This window comes from Brienomyrus brachyistius, chromosome 24 (assembly GCF_023856365.1).
Source record: "Brienomyrus brachyistius isolate T26 chromosome 24, BBRACH_0.4, whole genome shotgun sequence".
NCBI classification, from domain to species: Eukaryota; Metazoa; Chordata; class Actinopteri; order Osteoglossiformes; family Mormyridae; genus Brienomyrus; species Brienomyrus brachyistius.
The window spans coordinates 8269961-8291988 of NC_064556.1; the positions used below are offsets into that span (position 1 = coordinate 8269961).

General features: G+C 39.9%; 2 protein-coding genes and 1 long non-coding RNA gene across 8 annotated transcripts in view; 1 reads left to right on the forward strand and 2 right to left on the reverse strand.

Moving 5' to 3' along the window:
• The window catches only part of LOC125720161 (interferon-induced protein 44-like), a 518912-nt gene extending 511812 nt beyond the window's left edge, over positions 1-7100 (reverse strand). For 2 of the 3 annotated variants that reach the window (XR_007385361.1, XM_048995340.1), the window contains exons 1-2: positions 6967-7100; positions 4536-4647 (exon numbers count right to left, since the gene is read on the reverse strand). Coding sequence is in view for 2 of the 3 variants with exons in the window: in XM_048995340.1 (XP_048851297.1) it covers positions 4536-4624 (89 nt within the window). In the remaining variant the exon portion in view is untranslated. Of the gene's footprint in view, positions 1-2089; positions 2191-2811; positions 2984-3193; positions 3347-3692; positions 3889-4535; positions 4648-6966 lie in introns of all 3 variants that reach the window. The other variant, XM_048995338.1, reaches the window with a different exon arrangement.
• Positions 1-22028, reverse strand: part of LOC125720156 (interferon-induced protein 44-like) — a 100538-nt gene that overhangs the window by 38698 nt on the left and 39812 nt on the right. For 2 of the 4 annotated variants that reach the window (XM_048995326.1, XM_048995325.1), the window contains exons 3-7: positions 21654-21849; positions 17978-18130; positions 17523-17694; positions 15970-16070; positions 14688-15123 (exon numbers count right to left, since the gene is read on the reverse strand). In XM_048995326.1, coding sequence (XP_048851283.1) covers positions 14941-15123; positions 15970-16070; positions 17523-17694; positions 17978-18130; positions 21654-21849 — 805 coding nt within the window. In that variant the 3' untranslated portion in view covers positions 14688-14940. Of the gene's footprint in view, positions 1-14687; positions 15124-15969; positions 16071-17522; positions 17695-17977; positions 18131-21653; positions 21850-22028 lie in introns of those variants that run through there. The other 2 variants (XR_007385360.1, XM_048995327.1) reach the window with 2 other exon arrangements.
• LOC125720170 (uncharacterized) lies at positions 7268-13852 on the forward strand. The gene is made up of 3 exons (XR_007385362.1): positions 7268-7458; positions 12047-12131; positions 12835-13852. It is a non-coding gene; the product is annotated as an uncharacterized LOC125720170 (long non-coding RNA).

Consider the following 22028-nt stretch of genomic DNA (forward strand, 5'->3'; position numbering starts at 1 on the left):
AAGGACAGGGGTCCCTCAACTTGGCACGCAACCCCCTCCCCATACATCCTGCCTTACATACCACGCATTCACCAAACACCCTAAAGAAAGCTTCTTCTAAGTCCTAAGTTTCTTCCGGAGCCTATCCTGGAAGCTACAGTATGGGCATGAGGCAGGGAACAACCCATCACAGGGCACCCTTTTAAGGTTAGCCATTTTAAATCTGGTCACTGCATTTTCATATTACATTCTGTTTGGTTCTAGTCCGTTATTTCGTGTTTGTTGTTTATGTGAAGTGTAATGTCTGTCTTATGTTAGTTGTAGTGTTACTTAGGAATAAATGCATGTCTTTTACACAACTTCAGCCTCCGTCATTGAATGCTCACAATAGTCCCTGCCTCTGTGCGATCTGGCTACTAAGCTCTGAAACCTCAAACTTGCCTGAATATCACGAGACTCTCTCTCATTGACCATGACGGGAGCTTCGCTACCGATCGTTTACATTACCTGGTGATGCAGCTCGCTGGACGAGCCTACTAACCCAGGTTACTAAGCGATACTGGTAACTAGTGAATCCCATGTACTGTAAGTCTCACATTAACCGACTCACCAGGATTCGCAACTGAGTTTGGAGCAACCAACCATTCAGCATAACAATTACTTAATAATCATCATTAAATAAAAATTAATTAAAAGTTAACTAATTTCAAAACATATTGGTGGAGATATTAAAAATTAACCTGAGCTAATAATTCCAACAACGTCTTAAACTTTTCGCCTAGAGACAGCATTATCTCATGGCCACAGATGTTATATTTTTACCTCCAAAGACAGACATTTAACAGGTGGCATTTTGCAACGTGTCTTGATGTCAACAAATCGATCCTTCAAAATAAAAGCACCATTAACTACTACCCATCAAACACCTTAACAAAGCCAGACTTCTTCACTGTTTGGTTATTAGTCTGTGTGGCTTTTTTATGTGCAATGAAATAGACCAGGGTGACAAATAAATATTATATATAATATTGTCACGGAAATAAATCAATACTTATGTTTAATCAATTAGCCTATGATTACAGTTTAAAAGAATTGTGGGGAGCCATTTTCCTTTGCGTACCAATGATTTTGATTTTCCACATCATAAGGAAAAATACATATTTGTCGAAAGTGATGTGTTTCTGATTTTTTTTTCTGCAGATCAGCTGTAGTATACGGAGCCCCTAAGATGTCAGGGTGAGAAAATAAATTTTTTAAATAATATTGTGTTTCCTTTCAATAGTTTTGCGTTCCCTCGGAATACTTGTCCGTTACTAATAATAAGTGTACTCTGTCCATTTAAAGTACAAAATGATAATGCCATAAATTGTCATTTATTTCATATTTATTGCTTTTGGATGTGTGGTTTTTCGCATCAGTATTAGTTTTTTATTGATTGCTGATTGGTTGTATCATTAGTTAGCTAGGTTGATAGGTTTGAATAGGTAATCGGTTGGGGGCCTGGACCGGATTTAATTCATTTACATTATTTCTTATGGGGAAATTTGACTTGAAACTCAACCAAATCCTAACCTGACCAGCCTTCAGGAATGAAGTAGATTTGTGTTCCAAGGTACTTCTGTACAACTAAAGTTCTAAAACTCCTGAAGGCAATTATATGTCAAAAAATTGTACTATTCGCCAACAGAGTTTTTTAGTTCGACAGTATTCTTAACCCAAATGCTGTTAATGTAAATGTAAATTCTGGACACAAATTTGTCATCCATCCATCCATAACCCCCCATTCAGTACATGGTGAGTCTATCCCAGGAAACAGAGGACCTGAGGAAGGAGATACCCAGCCCAGCATCCTGGTTTATGGAGGTGTGAGACCACAGTGCTACCCACAGGGTCATTTTGCTGCCTGAAAATATGTTTTAGAAAATAAAATTGAGATGAAGGTTTCTGAGCCATTGGAATATAATAAACCAAAGGTTCAGACCCCCCAGGTCTGTGGGCTCGATCCCTGCCGCTGGCTCCATGTGTGTCTACTGCAAGTTTCCACCAATATTGTACTGATACGTTGGTGCAGCCATTAGTACTGAGTCCAGTGTTAGACCCTGAAACTCACCATATCCTTTATGTAGCCGCTGCGGTAGATGTTCTTCAAATCTTTTTCCACATGTGCGCACGCTTTGTCCACTTTGGTCATTAGCACCATTATAGGCACATCTAAAAACATCAACAGAAACGTCTCACTAGTGACATATTATATGTTCTATGGAATAATGGAATAAGCCATCATCAGGTGACAGTTTCTTAAGAAAACTCATAGCAATCAGCACACTGTCTGTCTTACTCAGAAGCACCTACCAGCATCAGTCTGCCCTTCCTGAATCCACATGTGCTCAACTCAGCTCATGTTCATGTCCCAGCATCCCATCCCCTTAAGTGGGCTCTATGTGACAGAAAGCCCTCAAGCTTCTCACAGACAGAGCAGCTCTGTGTGGAGGAGCATCCAGGAGCTCCTTCAGTTACAGCATGAATACTGTTTATGCCAAAGGTACGGAAAACATTCAGTTTGTCATGTTCCATTCTAGTAAACTGAACTTCTCTGTGTTCATACTGAATATCCAAATACATTATTAAAGTCATTACTTCTCAGGGATGAAGTTACAGTTGCACTTTCCCGTATGATTGTTTAGTGTTATTCATGGTTCAGGAAAAGCAGGTGTTAAAGCATATTATAACATCTATATAGATAGTTGCTTGTGAATTGTGACCCCCCTCCCCCACTGACACAACACAACGTCATAGATGCCACCTCCCTCCCTGTTCTCCACACTCACTGACCTTCCAAGATAGTTCTCTTTCTGATTTCATCAATTTTATTCTTCATTCCTTTGTCCAGAATTGCAATTGTGGAGGCGTCTATCACATACACCACACAGTGGATCCTGTCCTTAAGAGTCAACGTGCTGCATGCCTGACAGCAATCAGCTTTCATTGGCTGCACAGGGTTGAACTAAACAAACACAAAGGTGTGAATGACATACAGACATGCATTGACTCAGATCATAGGAAACTCCAGCAAAATGCAATGTGAGTCCTTTCATATGACACTTATGTAACAACAGCACATTATTTATGCCAAAAACAATCAGTGAATGAGATTTAATTTCCTGTATTCAAATAGCATTTGTTTTTGAGGCCTGGTTAGATACACAGTTCTTACCTGGTACTTGTCTGGTACGTAGCCCTGCAGGATGCTTATTATATCTTCAGTTCTCACCCCTCCATCCTCAGTTGCATGCAATCCCATGGTGTCACACAGTAGGAATCCCATTGGCTGTCCACCTCGACCTGCCTTCACCTGGTAAGTGCGATACTGGAAGAAGACACATGATGTCATTCACCTTCTACCTGCTTATCCAGTTCAGCAGGCATCTCAAAATGATGTAACTTGGTGGCCACTGGTGAGGAGGTCTTCAGCTCAGGCGACCCACTTTATTTAAACAATACAAGGATAATAGACTTAACGACCAGCATTAAAATGGGGGTGTGGGGAGATTCACTAAGCTTGGTGACACTGAAACTGACTAAAACTAAAAATAGCAAATGTAGAGCAAACACAAAAGCCGAATATCATCCCTCCTCTCAAGTAGTAACATTATATAAAGACATTTGGATACACAAGTCTTACACCAGGAAATGAAGTTAGACAGTCGCATTACCTTCAAGGTCAGGCTGGATTTCATTGCTCCTGCTCCAGCTTGGCTTGTAATGTTGCCATGGAAGATAGAATTGATGGAGTTGAAGAAGCTCGATTTTCCAGCTTTAATCTGACCAATTAGAAGAATCCGAGCCTGAGGCATTGAATCAATAGTGGGCTTGTAATCATGCAGAAACTGCTTGAGATCGGTTCGTGTGCTAAAAGAACAGACATTGGAATTGCAAATTACTCAAAATTCATAAGGAATATAAATCTCATATCTAATAACATATTACTATAGCTTCCTTTACATCTCATTAGTCATCTGTAACTGAAACCACTTAATGAAGTAGCATACATGCTTATTAGAAAGTGTTTATTTATTTATTAATGTTTTATTTACATGTGCTTTTAACCAAAGCTATGCAAATTTGAGAAAGCAAGACTTAACGGTCTTGTTCAAGGGCCCAACTGTGACATCACTCTGCCGAACATAAGATCAAAATCTTCAGAATCAAAAAGTTAATTGCAACATAAAACTTGCGTTGGCACAGCTTGTTACAATTGGAGACGCCCATTACAATAGACCATTAACAATTAGGGCATAAGCAGACAAATTAAATATAAGGCAAAAGATACACAACAGAGATACATAAATGCAGTGTAGGTGATGAATACAGTTGCCAGCTAGTGAGCTACCCTGCAGGGCTGCACACTGCCCAGTGTTTATATGTGTGTTTGTGTGGGAGGAGGAGATAATAGAACTCATGCATATTTTAAAACTATATGCGTAAAATAATGTGATGCTAGTAAAAAATAAACAAAACAACTTGTAGATTATATTGGATAAAAACGGGCTTCATACCTGTGGTCCCACACAACATCCCTCCATGGTTTATCAAGGAGCTCTGGTTTTTCCTCCACTGTCACTGGGGTACTGTTCCTGCTTCCCATTTTCCAAACACCAGCTTCCTGACCTGTTCAACGAAAACATTGTGTTTATATTATCGGTCCACCAGTCCCTGGAGATATTGGGGTTAAGGGCCTTGTTCAAGGGCCCAATAGGAAAAATACTGGGCCGATCAAAGGATCTGAACCAGCAACCTCCTGATTACAGACACAGTCCTAACCGACTGAATTGTTTTTGCACCAAACTAAGTGCTCCCTTTTTCAGGGCCTGAAGAAATCACTTGGCCTCTACTACATAAAATATCTGGTCATGCAATCCAATCATTTCATTTATTTCAAGTGCTGTGTCATTTAGCTCTGGTGCTGCTAACTTTGAAAACTGGTACAATTTAAATTTCAACAGAGACCGACATATTGGACTAATGCTGATTTGTTGATTTTTAACAAATATTAGCCATACATTAACCAGTATGTTGTGTATCATTACATATTGTTTGTTCAAAATAATAATGTTTTGTGCAATAGTAATAAAATGCATCAACGATCAAATCGTGTTCACAAGACTGAGTGTCTTCTATAGCTGTCATTTCCTTTCTTTTTTTACTGCCACAGTGCTGCTCATTCATTTTTGAGGCAGTTTATCTGAAAATGAAAGCAGGCATAGATCTTCGTTTAAATAATGTTTTTGTCACACATTACAAGTACAGTCCTAATTTAACATTGTATAATTGCAGGAATTAGTTATTGTACTGATATTTATTTTTAAATCAGTTCTTTATGAATGGCACAGTTTGAGAACACTAGAAACTCGAATTTCCAAAAAAATATGCCCAGAGCTGGAATTAAAAAAAGGCCCTGGACTTTCGTCCATAGAGGCCTACAGTACCACACATAAAAATCTATGATAAAATTTAACAACCCACAAACCCATTGGCCCAAACTCACATTTTCTAAGCGTTCTTCCACCCCCTGACTTTTCATATATTATCGTGAAAGTGAAAGTACTGTTGGAGTTCAAACATTTTGTATAGTTAGACATGTTTTACTCCACATTTCATAAATGCTTCTCATTTCAGGGTTCCCGTAAGGGGGTTGACATAAAATGCTTTGCTATAATTTAAACATAAAGACAGTTACATCTTACTTTATGAGTCGCTTTAAAGAAAACATATATTTATGATTTCACTCACGTAAGCTTTGCTTTTTTTACAAGGAAAAAAACAGCTTAGTGGCTAAGTCCTTATGTTCACTTTAGAATTCCTAGAATTATTTTTTGTATTAATATCAGTTGTGAAAAATTTTTACACGTCTACATGAGTTACCCAGGAATAACACCTTATTAGGACAACGGTGACTAAATTTTCCGGTCAGAGACAAAAAAATCCTGTAACCGGACACCTCATAAAACCACTAAATGAACAAGTCACGGGGTTTCTTACGTGTTGCACGCTATTGAAATATACATATTTGTTTGACAAACTCGCGTTTTCCAAACGATCTTCGACTAATTTTGATTTTATAGATTATTGTGAAAGTAGGAGCTAAACAGACATCATGTTTTTCACTCAGTAGTTCGTTACTATTCGTATGTAGGAATTCAAACATTTTGTACAGTCACAGAAACGACATTTTTCACTTCGTAGTTCATAAATGTCCACGCTCCGTTGTATCCATTCGAATGAGATGATGTGTAGGTACAGAGGGAGAAATAATTAGAGAACATATACATTAAATTTTCTATATTTTCTACAATGACCTCGTCTTACTGAACCTGTACAGGCTGTTTTTTCTTGTAATTATTCCCTTAACAATGCATTAAGCCTTATAGCCGCTATTTACATACCATTTACATTGTATTAGGTCTTATATCTAATGTGGAGTTAATTTAAAGTATAGGAGGATGTGCGTAGAGATCGACGGTAAGAAGCACACGCTGATTACAGCGCGTTGCTGCACCCGTCACAAGACAAACCACCTCAGCGATGAAACCTGAGTGCAGCCGTGCAGTGAGTGATACCTCAGCACCACACTAGTCCGAATGGACCAGTTATTTCCAGGTGGCTGGGGTGCCAGTGTACTTAGGTTATATGTAAATGATACGCCATTTTATACAAGCAAAAATATAAATACGGTTCAATTTAACGTTTACTAATTATTAGAAGAAGTGTTTGTATCCATATTGGTTATGAAATCAATATTAATCAATATTAGTTCCAAAGTAATGACACGGTTTGAGAACAACGGTAACTGCCGTTCCAACCACAGACTTCTCAAAAGAACCTAGATCGTATAGCTGGAGGTACCCCAAAACCACTAAATGGACGATTTTCGGAGTTTCTTACATTTTGTACGCTATTGAAATATACATATTTATTTGACAAACTCACCTTTTCCAAACAGTCCTCGACCACCACAGTTTTTACAGACAGTTGTGAAAATGAAAGTAAGAGATCAAAAGCATTTTATATAGTCTCCCAAGAAACGTTGACCACACCATGGTTCATGAATATTAATATTGCAAGCGATCGATTCTCATTTCATTGTTACACTCAAAAAAAGCAAACTGGCTGTCTGTTATTTTATCTCAAGTCTATAACATGTAGCTTCTGTTACATAAAATCATGCTTTTTAGTTTATCAGTATTAAATCATGTAGTTTTGGCACAACATGCAACAACTTAAAATTTACTAGAATAATTTATGTTAACACAACATCATTTTAATGGGTTTAGTTTGCAGATCACTTCCGCTTATAACTCCAGAGCAGAGGGTAGCAGTAATGTGCGAATTAGGAGTGCCCCTCATTATTTTATATTTATCAGTCAGGCCATGATCAACGGTGTGTCCCTGACAAAAAGCAACCATCACCTGTGGAAGAAGGTATGTTCATTACTTTATCATCCATCGAACAGAAAACAATACAGATGCAGATATGGGATCAACAGCTATAGTAGAGTGCATCATGCCATAACTGAAGGAGCTCCTGGATGCATATATCCCACTGTCACCATGTGCATACACACACTCGGTGTTGCCAACTTAGCGACTTCGTCGGAATATTTAACGAGTTTTCAGACCCCACCAGCGACTCTATGTCAAAAAAGCGACTAGCGACAAATCTAGTGTCTTTTTCTGGTGTTACTGGAGGCTCGGTCTTACGGATCCCACTTTAGTGAAGTGGTGGCTGGAGGGTGGGGGGAGGCGGTTACGTAACACATTGAAAAAATAATGCTGCGCCACGTTTCAAAATTTTGTCGGTGATAATTTTCATTTAATAGATTTTCACGGCTGACGTTGTTCTTCAACGTCTGTTTTATCTGTGAAATACGCATTTATCGCGCCTGCTGTCCTCCCTGTAAAAAGCCTGTACGTTAGTGTGTGCGCTGAAGCAGCAGTGGACAAGAAATGAAAGGTTATCAGTTTAACTTCGTTTCCTCAGAGTTTAGTACATATATGCCTATAAGTACAGCTACACGTGCTGTTTTATGTTAAGCATGTTAAGATAAACGATTGTTTTTCTGATCTTAAATTACCGCAATCGCTGATTGTTTTAGCCCGTCTATGGCGTTTTCCATTATGTGTTAGCATCTCGTTAGTTTTCCACATAAACGTTAAAAATGTTTGTACTACTGAAAAACAAGTGAGAGAGAGAGACAGAGGGAGGTGTCATACTGTATTTGGTCAGGAATAAACCGGGGCATGAATATATGGATACCGCCCTACTTTATACTGTATTGAGGGACGTGCAGAGTATCTGCTATTTGATACTGATGAGTTGCATCTGGAAAGGGGTGGAGGGATGTCTTTTTAAATAGGGCCTGGGACAGATAGGGGGAGCTGGTGTGTGTTTGAAGAGAAATCACTCCGTTTACTCGCAGCTAATGTGGTTTGGGGGACGCGGTGTGCCCGTAGCCGATATTAGGTTGGCTGCGTGAAGGTAGCCTCTCCCCTGTACTTGCCTCGCTAAGTTTGTCGGGAAGTTAGTCTTGTGCTGCCCATAGGGAGTCGCGGAGTGTATTGAAAAATACTGTAGAAAGCCTTTTATTGTCATTGTACTGGAGCACGGATACTACTTGTACAACGAAATTGCAGACATATACAGCCATTACGTTTGCAGTACAGACAGCATTCTGCAATAGCCAGTAGTGTACAGACAGAGTAGTAGATGCAATAACACATAGTGTTAAGTATTATATTATACTATATTTGTGTATAGTATATTATAATAATAGTAAATCACTGCACATTTTTTTGGTGCTTCTGGAGGTATGGGCAGGGGCCAGGTCCTGCTGGAAGATGAAATCTGCATCTCCATACAGATCCTCAGCAGAAGAAATCATGAAGTCCTCTAAAACATTCTGGTAGACTGTTGCAGTGACCTTTGATTTAAGAAAGCAGAGTTTGCCAACACCTGCACCGGACATTGCACCCCAAATCATGACTGACTGTGGATATTTCACACTGGACCTCAGGCAACTTGGGTTCTGTTCCTCACCCGTTTTCCTCCAAAACCTTGGACCTTGATTCCTGAATGAACTTTACTTTCATCGGAAAAGAAGACCTTGGACCACTGGCCAACGGTCCAGTCCTTATTCTCCTTGGCCCAGTTGAGACGCTTCCAGCGTTGGCTCAGGCTCAGAAGTGGTTCGACCCGAGGAACCCGACAGTTGTAGCCCATCTCCCGGATGCGTCTGAATGTGGTGGTTTTTGAAACTGTGACTCCTGCCTCATTCCACTCTTTCTGGATCTCTGCCAGATTCTTGAATCTTCTCTGTTTCATTTTGCCCTTCCACTAGACTTTCCATCGAAATGCTTGGACACAGCACTCTGTGAACAGCCAGCCTCCTTAGCTTAACTTTTGTGGCTTACCCATCCTATGGAGGGTATCAATGATGCTCTTCTGGCCAGTTGTCAAGTCTGCAGTCTTCCCCATATTGAACCTAACTGAGACAACTGAACCAAAGTGAAGCGATTTAATGATACCTGGGGAAACCTGTGCAGGTGCAGTGAGGTTAGTAGATGAGTTGTGTGTGACACTCAGTTTAAAACATTCATGCCCTGTAAAATTTGGGCTGATGTCTTATGTTCCATAATTTGTAAAAAATACTTCATTCATGAGTCAGGGGGAAAGATCTCTGGTCCTGGAGGGCTGGAGTCCAGTCCATTTTGCTAATTTCCCAGCTCTGACACATCTATTGAATTAGGTAATTAACTGCTGAGTTCAATAAGGCGTGTCTGAGCAGAGGAGCCTCCTGTCTGTGCAGGAATCTAATCCTCCATGATTAGAGTTACCCACCCCTGAGAAACTGTTTTCGAAAACAAATTCCATTACTTATGGCACCGATACACTATTTGTATGGGCGCCAAATCTACCTTTTTCCCACAGAATTATATGACCTAGTGTACAGAGTTCAGGTATTTTTCAGAAAAAGACTGATATACATTTACAATATGCCCGCCAAAAATAGGCAAAAGTAAAAACAACTAAGATGCGTTTTCCCGATCTTTGGATAGTACCATTCATCCGCTCCACAAAACTATTTGTTTGAGGATAATAAGGAGAGCCTAGATTTCTTTCAGTTGCAAGTTCGGTGCAAACTCGCTTATTGATCTGTCAATAAAAATTAATATTTAATAAATCTGAAAAGGTGTACAGACACTAAAATAAGGAATATGTTTGCAACTTATCATATTCTCTCTGCATTAAAGTCAATTATTTAATCAATTCAATTTACTTAATTGACTAACTCCCTTCGTTGGTCAGTTAGGATCCTCTTCGGATCCTCAAACTGGTAGAAGAATTTTTTAATGTATGCAGTTACTTTGTCTACACATTCTGATTTCAGTTGGTAGGCTTGCGGCCATTTAGTAAAATAATCCACAATAAGAGAAAAGAAGAGTAAAATTATATAGCACATAACAGAATGCCATTATAGTCTGTGGTGGTGGAATGCTTGGTTATGTTCAGACATGTCATTGGTTCAACACTGGCTGTATCCTAAGTTCAGCGTTAAGAACAAGGGAATTAAAAGTTTCATGTTGTGAAGTATAGTAGAGGAATACTGTGATGGCTTTGTTTCCTCTGTGCCAGTCAAGAGCCAGGAGCCGCCTACATGTTCTTCAATTGTCAGTCTTTATTGTGCCTTTTAAAAACATAACTGAGGCACAAGGTCCTCTAAATTGTTTATATAATATAAACACAGACACACAAACTGTCACGCCCTCTCAGGCGGAACCCGCCACCCACTCGTCATCAGCTCCGCCCGAGTAGGCAGGGTTCCCCAGGTGTTCCGTATGTCTCATTAATGAGTCCCAGATAAGCAGGGAACACAGACAGCTCCCTGCGAAGTATTGTGCCATTTTCCATGAGCCTTACCGAGCAATTACTTGTCTCTCGTGATCCCACTATTCCTTACCTGTTCTGTATTCCTATTGTATTTGCCTTACCTTGTCCTCTTCCTCTCCCCAGACTCGCTCCCGTCCCTGACCCGTCTTACCTGCTGATCCCGGCTTCTCCAGTTTCCCTGTCCCTGTGTGGTCGTGTCCAGTGTGATCGTGTAGGACTGACCTTCTGGCTTTCAACCCCAGCTAATGGCTTACGACCATCCTTTTCTGAATACCCCTTAAGTGTATCGCGCTCAGCGATCGCATTAAAACATCTTGCTGTGCGCATATCTGGATCCTCGCCTGGTTATTCTGCCTCCGGTCACACAAACACGTATACATTCATACATATATACATCTGTACACACACACTACAGAATGCATGTACATAATACTGAAATAGTAAGGGATTAATTTTACTGCACCTATCTATTCCTTTACATGCATGTCACACGATACTTACATGGTTCACATACACGCAATAATATATCATACTTTCAGTAATTCACACTAATCAGGTTATTACACTTTATTATATAATGCAATATAATTATATAATCCTTTATTATATAATGCAATAACCATGTTTCTACTAAGGAAGATTTTGACAATCAATATGTGGCAGAATAAACTTTATTAGTGTTTGATGTCATGGCAAGTTCTCCAGCAGGTTTGGTTCATCTGATTGGTAATCAGTACTTCATTAAATTGAATTGTGTATTTTTTTTGTTGGAGTTTAACAAAAATTAAACAGTTATTACACTGTGTTAGAAATGATGAATGAAAATAAAGTGGTCTCTTTTTTGTCTTTTCATTTTTTTGAGTGATGCGCCTTGTACGCTTAGCTGAACTTCCAAGGAGCCAAGGACTTCCATGTTCATAGAATAGGTTATTTTTCTTGTCATTAGTTTACTATTTTCTCGTTCGGTGCTCATCGTCTACATATCTTAACATAATTTAGCAGTTTAATATAGGTTAAATGCAGTTTATGTGATATGAAACAGTAAAATCTTTTTTATTAGCAAACGCAATTTAATATTTCTGTTGTACATTTTGATGGACGGAATTACTTCTTTTCTCTTAGAATTAAAGCGCATTCCTGACAAGGGGTGCATTTCATGGCAGGGTGGCCGAATTCGGCACAACATCTGCCGCTGCTAGAGTTTATGGTGAGATGAAGTTTGCTACATGACTTACAGACGTTCTCCCTACTTTGCTGTGTTTGTTCCTGTGCTGTTCCTTGTTTTAGTTCTTGCTCTACCTACCTGCCTTTGTTAGACTGCTCATGATTCCTTATGGTTTTTTTTTATTTTGAGTTCGGTAATGTCTCTGATATGTGAGATTTATAAGCTGCACAATGCATATCATCATTTATGTTAGGCTTTATAAACTGGACACTCATTTTTCGCACAAATATCAAGTTTTTGTATGAAAATTTCCTCTCCCAGAAGAATGTACAGACATTTTATTTATTTATTTAGTTATTTATTTAATAAATGACCCCCATGGTCTGGACTCAAACTCCAGTAATGTGGACTCAAACACAGTACTGTCACGATGTTTGAGTGCCCTCTAGTGCTACATAAGGATGCAGAAGGATTAGACGCATTGCTTGGACAGTGAACATTTTCCATGTTCTACATACAGTGTAATGTGTGGAAATCTGATTGTGCACACCAGAGAACATTGATGTATGTACTAATGTTCCAAAATAAATCACAGTAAAAGATGCCCTGTGCCTGAGCCAGGTTCTGCAAGCAGAAGCTCCATTACATGTACACAATAGAGAGACACTACAGAGGGAAGAATAAGTAGGAAGATTCCCTGGCTCTGTCTCTCTGGGATGTAACCAGCAACTTCTTGTTTCTGCAGATGGATGGGGCTCACTGGAGCGATGTCTATGAACTCTTCCCTGGAATGTTCAAGAGTACAGCCATGGTAGCAGGGAATCCTGGGAGCTGTCTTCCGCATTGTCATGTAGCTGATCACATATATGCCTGTATGGAGACCACCTTCACCGTCAGGAGCAGGGCTGGTGGAGGGGGCGATGAGGCCTAACTGGGCTGTGGTGTGTTCAAGACACTGAAAAATTGTACAAGTACTATAGGAAAAATATGAATGACTAACACTGCAACTGACTAATAACCTGAAAAATGAGGAGGAATTTGTTGAGTGATAAGCATAGTATTTCATACATGCTACTCCTCAGTGACCTATAACAAACATCGTCTCCCTTCTGTAAAACAAATGTGAGTCTTTTGTGTCTTTTGCTGACACTAATAGATGAAAAGTGTACCTGAAAAAAACTTCAGCAGAAGGCAATTTAAAGGTGCAAAATTGTTTTTACATTCATGTCTATATAGAAGGTATGTGAACTTGGTTTGGTTAAAAAACCAGTTACTCAAGATAATTCACAGACTTTGCAGTGAGTAGTTTAATGTAGGAACTATTTTTATCTACCAAACTCCACACACCGATTGTAACACTGCACAGAAGATAGGAGCACGAGCTCTCTGGTGATATGTTCTGTGCAGTGACACCATTGGGCAATGAGTTTTGTAGATAAAAATACTTCCTACATTAAACTGCTCACTGCAAAGTCTGTGAATTATTTTGAGTAACTGGGTCATGATTCCTGGTAAGAGACGTTCCTGTCAAATGTTTTGAATGTATTTTTTTGGCACTTTAATCACCACAGAGAGAATGGCTTTCAGTCCCAGTATATTTGAAAGAAGACCAATATTTCTATGGCTTATCTCAAAATTTTGTCAACTACCAGCAGAACAACCTTGATGAATAGATAGCTATAAAGCCCCCTCTAAAACATCTTTTTCAGTTTTGGGGTGAACTGCCCTTTTAAGAACTCCAGTAATAAAGAGCTTGAATCTGAGACTATTTTAACTGTTTGTTTCCAAACCCACAGTAGTAATCAAACTGACATACTGTAGACACTAAAACAAGCTCAAGATATACATGTTAAACATTGAACCAAACCATGGTTAAGATTGTGACGAATACTGACCCATACTGCAATCATCAAGTCATTTTATTATTTTAGCATCTAATCCACTGCGAATGTGACTAAGAGGTGTGTGCCTGCTTTCAGAGTTTAACTTAGTGTGTCTGCATGACTCAGAATAACTCTTCTGTCTGGGAGGGAACACAGGTCTTAGCTTGTGTAGAACCTCCCCTGGCTGTCGCTTTGTGTAGAACAGAGAGGTGATGAATGTGAGATTGACTCTTGCTTTGCTGGATTAGAGAACATGGATAATATGGAATACTTAGATACAGTGGGAATGAATCATATGACTGAATCAGTGTAGTTTAAGAACACGTGATACGTACACTCTCAAAATTGATATAAATAAGTATTAAAATGTTATTTTACTTTTAATCAAGTGTCTGGAGGTTGTCAGAAATGATGAGAGCGAGCAAGGACCCTGCACAAGACTTACAAGGAAAGGCAGGATTAGGGAGGACAGGGAATGAATGACCTTGGAAGATTATATGAGCTGGAGGAAAACAGCAGAGAACAGCTGGCAATCTTGTGCAGGGGCGTCACTAGCAGAAAAGGTATAAAAAGTATGTTGATTTGTAAATCAGGGGCTTCTTTGTCTGCGGGGGAAGCCGTGTTCAAACAGACGCAATTAACAAGATACCTCCCCTACTCTAAGGTGCCAGTATTTCATTTTTTTGTCCGTCCAAATTATATATATATTATTATTATAGTATATTTGATTATGTATCATATATATGATTATATTAATGAATTTCTTATTCATACCAAAGTCAAAAGAGAATTTTAAATACAAGGTATTAAAAAGTTTGTGTGTAAGGAAAGGTAAGGAAATAGGCTAATGCAGGTTTACAGGGACCTAATGTGTGTTATAGAACACAAGAAACACAAGAGCATGGACAGCAGCTCTCGACAGCATCAGAGTGAGGCATCGGCACTGCCCCCAGATATAATGTATTCATCTACTCTGTGTCTGAGTCTTCGTCCCAGTTGTCAAAGCAATTGTCAGCAAAGTTGAGCATCTGCTTCATGGCGGTGAGGAGCAAGATGTCACAGGTGTCATTCAGATCACTCTCACTGGAGTAATTCTTCACTGGAAGCACATTTAACACTGGGATGCCCAGACTTTGATGCACTTTATCGATCTGCAGAGAGACATACAGTACACATATATGTTCCTCTTCAAATATATTTTCATCAGCTGCTGTATTGAGACATTAGGGTCAAACGGCTTTATAATAATAATCACAGTTGAAATGGTATAAATCTGTCTTTAGCAGATGCTGCTATATGCACAAGTTCTTGAGGGCAATGAAATGTCTCACACAAATATCTACCGATAACTACCTATCCAGTACATGGACATGGAGAGTCTATCACAGGAAACACAAGACCCAAGGACTGAGACACCCAGGCCAGGATGCCGGCTCATTGCAGGTCACACTGTCACACACTGTGGGCAATTTCGAGATGCCATTTCCCCCAAATGCATGTTTTTGAACTATGGGAGGAAACACATAAAATTACAGGGAGAACATGGGAACTGTACAGACGCCACTGAGAGATTTGGCTGCTTGGAAATATGTTGCTTTAAGAAAAAAACTTTCAAGACAAGAGTTTGTGGGGCAGCTCCATATCAAGAACCAAAGGTTCACACCCCAAGGACTATGGGTTCGATTCCTGCTGGCTTCATGTATGATTTTCACCAATTCCTCTTACAGCCAACAAACATTCAGGCAGGTGAACTGCTCTGTCTTCACTTATTGTGAGTGGGTGTGTTTTGTTGCTACTGGTAACTTATCCAGTATTTGGCATCTTGTCAAGTTGTACTCAGTGTCAGCTTTTAACCATTTACTATGCTGCACATTTTTGCAGCAGAGATTCAGGTTCATTTCCTAGTCAAGGGTCCTGCTGTAGGTTTCCACCAAAACTGTCCTGATATGTCGGTGTAGCCTTTAGGACCGATTCCAGTGTTAGACCCTGAAACTCACCAGCTCCTTTATGTAGCCACTGCGGTACACGTTCTTCAAATCCTTTTCCACAAGTGGGCACGCTTTGTCCACTTTGGTCAGTAGCACCATTAGAGGGACCTCTAAAAACATCAAGAGAAATGTCTCTCTAGTTACATTTACAACAAAATAATGTATGGAATAGGCCATCAATTGCATGGTATTCAGCACATTGATGTCCGACATACTCAAAATCACCTGCCAGCATCACTCTGCCTTTCCTGAGTCCCCATGTGTGCAGCTGAGCTCATGTTCATGCCCCAACCTTCAGTCCCAACCCCTTAAGTAGGCTGTATGTGACAGAAAGCCCTCAAGCTTCTCACAGATGGAGCAGCTTTATGTGGAGGAGCATCCAGGAGCTCCTTCAGTAACAGCATGAATGCTATTTCTGCCAAAGCTACGGGGCGTCATGCGTCGTGCCACAAAAAGCATTATTTAATGATGAAATCAAGTGATGCCTTGCTGCAGTCTGTCTGTGAAATAAAAAAAAAAACGTTCTTTTCTGCACAGAAATGAAAAGGAATGTTTTATGTGATATCAGCACTTTGTATTTTGTGGACAAAATGCAATTTGTGAATGATACATGGTCATTTTGTGGGTGAAACTGATTCTGTGGAATCACAAAATGCATTTTGTTTGTTGCTGAGTCATGAAAGGCACAACGAAATGCATTTCGTCTTCTTAGTCACGAAATGCCTTTCCTCTTTGGCTGAGTTAGGGGCAGGGACGGATTATGGGTTGTGTGGGCCCCTGGGCAAAACGTTCGCGAGGGCCCCCCCCCCCACCACCACCACCACCACCACCACAATTCAAGGGCCCTTGGCAGCCAAACACCCTCCCTATAGGGTCAGGGGCCCTTGTAGGCAGAGGATCAAAGAATGTAGGCCCTCTAAAATAGACAAACGAAAATACATTGTTGATAAGCGTTGCAAATTGTTTTGGGCTAGGGGCCCCACGGGTCCGTAATCCATCCCTGGTTATGGGAGATATGTAGTATGCGCACGCTCCTTGGGGGAATGGAGTAGTACCTTGCAATGACCAGAAGGTGGAGCATCGGCTTCATTGTGCAGACGCGTTTAATTACATTTAATTTACATTTAAATGTAATAAAAATACAAATAACCCCTGGGTTCATACTTTTACTCTTGTATATACTTATTAGTCTCACTATGAAAGAACATGAAGGTTTTTTGCTTGCCTGGACAGAACACAGCAAGGCATTGATTTCGTCATTAAATAATGCTTTTTGTGGTGCAGAATGTATTTTACATGAAAATGAGTACTTGACACTTGGTGCCCCATACAAAGCTACAGAAAACATTCAGTTTGCCATTTTCAGTTCCAGGAAACTGAAGTTTTTGCTAAATTTACTTTTTCACATTGTTATATAGTTTTTCAGTATTATTTATGTTTCAAGTAAGGCAGGCAATAAAATACATTAGAATTTTCATACAAAACAGTTGAGTGCTTCTGAATTTTAACCCTCAGATCCAACACAGATGCCACCTCCCTCCCTGTTCTCCCCACTCACTAACCATTAAACTTAGTTTCCTTTCGAATTTCATCAACTTTGGTCTTCATTCCTTGGGGCATAATTGCAAGTTTGGTGGCATCTATCACATACACCACACAGTGGATCCTGTCCTTAAGAGGCAGTTCGATGCCTGTCTGACAGACATCAGTATCCATTGCCTGCGTAGGATCAAACTAAACAAACAAGAAGGTGTGAATGACATACAGACATGCATTGACTGTGAGATCATAGGAAACTCAAGCAAAATGCAATGTGAGTCCATTCATATGACATTTATTTAACAGTACATTATTTATGCTAAAAAGAATCAATGAATGAGATAAAATTTCCTCCAAAGAGAGTCTAGGGAGAAAAATACCAGTAATTATAAACATGAGTGAGTCATTACAGGGATCAGACCAGCATGTGTTTATATACCTGTTGTTTTTGAGGCCTGGTTAGATACACAGTTCTTACCTGGTACTTGTCTGGTACGTAGCCCTTCAGGACGCTCACTATATCTTCAGTTCTCACCCCTCCATCCTCAGTTGCCTCCAATCCCATGGTGTCACACAGTAGGAATGCCATTGGCTTTCCACCTCGGCTTGCCTTCACCTTGTAAGTGCGATACTGTAAGAAGACACATGATGTCATTCATCTTCCACCAACTCACTCAGCTCAGCAGGCATCCCAAACTCATATAACTTGGGGGCCACTGACAAGGAGGTATTCAGCTCACATATGCCTGTGTACAGCGGGGAAAATAAGTATAGAACACGGTGACATTTTCCTCAGTAAATATATTTCTAATGGGGCTATAATTTACACCACATGTTGGTAACAACCCAAGTAATCCACACATACAAAGAAATCAAAACAAATAAGTCCATGAATTATGTGTAATAAAGTGAAAAGCCTTTGTTGGAAAGTTGTTTTGTATTGTCAATTGGTTTTATTCCACAACCGATTAACTACAACTCAGGCAAAATCATCATTTTAAACAATATGTGTCTGTCATAAAACTAATTTTAAAAAAAATTATGTAATATTAATGAGTTTGTGAGAATATTCACATTGTGTTTCAGAAAAAATGTCATGCTCCATGTGCCCACGCAGTGTTATTAACACTTGATTGGGAACACCGGGCCAGTTCTCTTTAAAACCATGCTCACTTTTACACTTAGTGTGAGTTATTGTTGATCTAGATGTTACTTATGAAGAAGCTTTCTTGTGTTCTTCGTCTAGACCTGATCTGCCTTCGTGATCCCTGTCCTACCTCGTACCCTTCTCCCTTGGACTGTATCGCTGTTTGATAGTAGAATATTTGACACAGGTATGTGCTCGAGGTGCACTAATGGGTTTTCATTTTATTTATATACATTTTATTATAGAGTATACCTGGTCCTTTCATGTAATCATGCTGTTTAACGAAACACCAAAAGAGAAACAATATACACTGCTCAAAAATTTAAAGGTACACTTTGGAAACACATCAGATCTCAATGGGGAAAAAAACATGCTGGATATCTATACTGGTATGGACTGGGTAATGTGTTAGGAATGGAAGGATGCCATGTCGTTTGATGGAAATGAAAATGATCAACCTACAGAGGGCTGAATTCAAAGACACCCCGAAAATCAAAATGAAAAAATTAAGTAGCAGGCTAGTTCAAACTTTATTGCAGCAACTCAAAATCGTACTCGGTAGTTTGTATGGCCCCCACATGCTTGTATGCATGCCTGACAACGTTGGGGCATGCTCCTAATGAGACGACGGATGGTGTCCCAGGGGATGTCCTCCCAGATCTGGACCAGGGCATCACTGAGCACCTGGACAGTCTGAGGTGAAACCTGGTGGCGTTGGATGGACCGAAACATAATGTCCCAGAGGTACTCTATTGGACTTAGATTAGGCAAGTGTGGGGGCCAGTCAATGGTATCAATTCCTTCATCCTCCAGGAACTGCCTACATGGTCTTGCCACATGAGGCCGGGCATTGTCGTGCACCAGGAGGAACCCAGGACCCACTGCACCAGTGTAGGGTCTGACAATGGGGTCAAGGATTTCACCTCGATACATAATGGCAGTCAAGGTGCCGTTGTCTAGCCTGTAGAGGTCTGTGCGTCTCTCCATGGATATGCCTCCCCAGACCACCACTGACCCACCACCAAACCGGTCATGCTGAACAATGATGCAGGCAGCATAATGTTCTCCAACGGCTTTTCCAGACCCTTTTACATCTGTCAAATGATCAGGGTGAACCTGATCTCATCTATGAAATGAACAGGGCGCCAATGGCGTACCTGCTAATTCTGGTATTCACTGTGCCAGGCAGTGAGCACAGAACCCATTAGAGGACATTGGGCTCTCAGGCCACCCTCCTCCATCTCCTCCATGCCCTTGAGACTGTGCTGGGAGACACAGCAAACCTTCTGGCAATGGCACGTATTGATGCGTCATCCTGGAGGAGTTGGACTGCCTGTACTACTTCTGTCGGGTCCAGGTATCGCCTCATGTTACCAGTAGTGACACTCAGCGTAGTGAAATGAAAAGTAGTGAAAAAACAGACAAAACGTTTAGGAGGAAAAAATGTCAGTGGCCTCTCCCTGCTAAACCATTCCTGTTTTGGGGGTCGTCTCATTGTTGCCCCTCTAGTGCACCGGTGGGTAATTTCATTAACATCAAAGCAGCTGCAACTGATTAACAACCCCCTCTGCTACCTAACTGACCAAATCAATATCCCAGAAATTCAACTGATTTCCAAGATAGCATCATGTTATTATTTCAACGCTGAAGTACAGTTAAATTCGTTGAAACTGAATTGATTTTTGGTCTGATTTTCAATATTGAAAGACTGATGGTGGCAAAACCTTGATTCAATGTTGATATAAAGTGACTTTTTCAAAACTGAGAATAAGATACAGAGTCAACATCGATATTACTGAAAATACTCCACATTGAATTAATTCACGCTCAGGGATGGTCAATCAACATTGGTGGGTTAATGGTGGGTTCTTCAACATTGAATCAATTTATTTTCATGTATAGCTGAGATGACTGAAGTTTACTTTCACTTTGACAGGCTTATTAGTTTAAACTTCAAAAATACTTTTTACAGTTGCTTAAAAATCTTGCTTGTTTAAAAGGTTTACATAATTATATTTTCTTTTAATTTTTTTCTGTTTGCAGAGATCAGAGAATTACTGCACTTCAACTTCCACTGTAAGATTTCACAGCTCTTTCAAAATGTCAACGTATTTTTATTTACATTTTACAATCCATCCCAACAGTTTTGGAAATGGGGTTTGTATTAAAATCCTTGTAAAAATCAATTGCTTAATTATAATAATTTTAATTTGTATTTACAGTGATTTTGTCCTCTAAATACAAATTTAAAGGGAGATGCTGATCCATTTTAGTAACTGTAGATCAAACAATTCAGCTGTGTACTGTTGATCATTTAACTGTAAATCTTTAGCTTTGTTAAATCTTTAATGACAGCTTATTTTCTCTTCAATATCAGAAGCTCTATGGCACCACTACAAGGAAGTGACCCATCATATCTTCAGTGATGCTGTGACGAAATGACTTCGATATGCACCAGAACGTCAGGGAGGCGCAAAGAGAAAATGGACAGAAGTGGGTGTGGGCGGCTTGGGAGGGTCAGTTAGCACTTCAATGCTTTTCTGATTGTTATCAAATTACTACCAAATTATTTGATTTGATTTGATTATCTACCATTGTGCTATTTTTTTCTGTGAATGTGAATATATAATGTGTTATGAATATTAAATTGTGTTCAATTTAAATATTTGTTCCACCTCTTCCAGATTCCAAACCCACATAGATGTCACACAGGTGCATTATGGGTGACCCCTATCTGCCCCATTTTAATGTGCACACAAGAACTCATATGAGGATCATAAGAGCCACCCTGATTTACCAACCATCATGAGAAATACTCTCACCAAGAAGGACCTCTCAGCCTTTTCTTATTGAACACCGTTCAATGCCGTTCAACTTTCATTCCTCCAGATTGAGGTAAACTACACGTGCAAGTATGCGCACCAACACCGGTTACACAGCAACAGCGCGCAAAAGCGTATGTGCTGCAATTGTAGACAATAAACCAGCCCTTAGACAATCACTTTACCTTCAAGGAAAGGCTGGTTCCCATGTCTCCTGCTTCAGCTTGGCTTGTCATGTTGCCACGGAAGACTGAGTTGATGGAGTTGAAGAAGCTTGATTTTCCAGCACCAACTAAACCAATTAGAAGAATCCGAGCCCGAGGCACTGAATCAACAGGAGGCTTGTACTCTTTCAGGAATTTCATGAGTTTGGTCTTTGTGCTAAAGACGTAGACATTGGAATTGGAAATGGGAATTAGTCAAAATTCCTATGAGATCTGATAACATAGTGCAATATCTTCCTTTACATCTCATTAGCCACGTACTCCTGAAACCATTTGATGATGTATCTCACATTGGTCTCAAAATGTGGTTATTCATTCTTTTTATTTATTTATAGT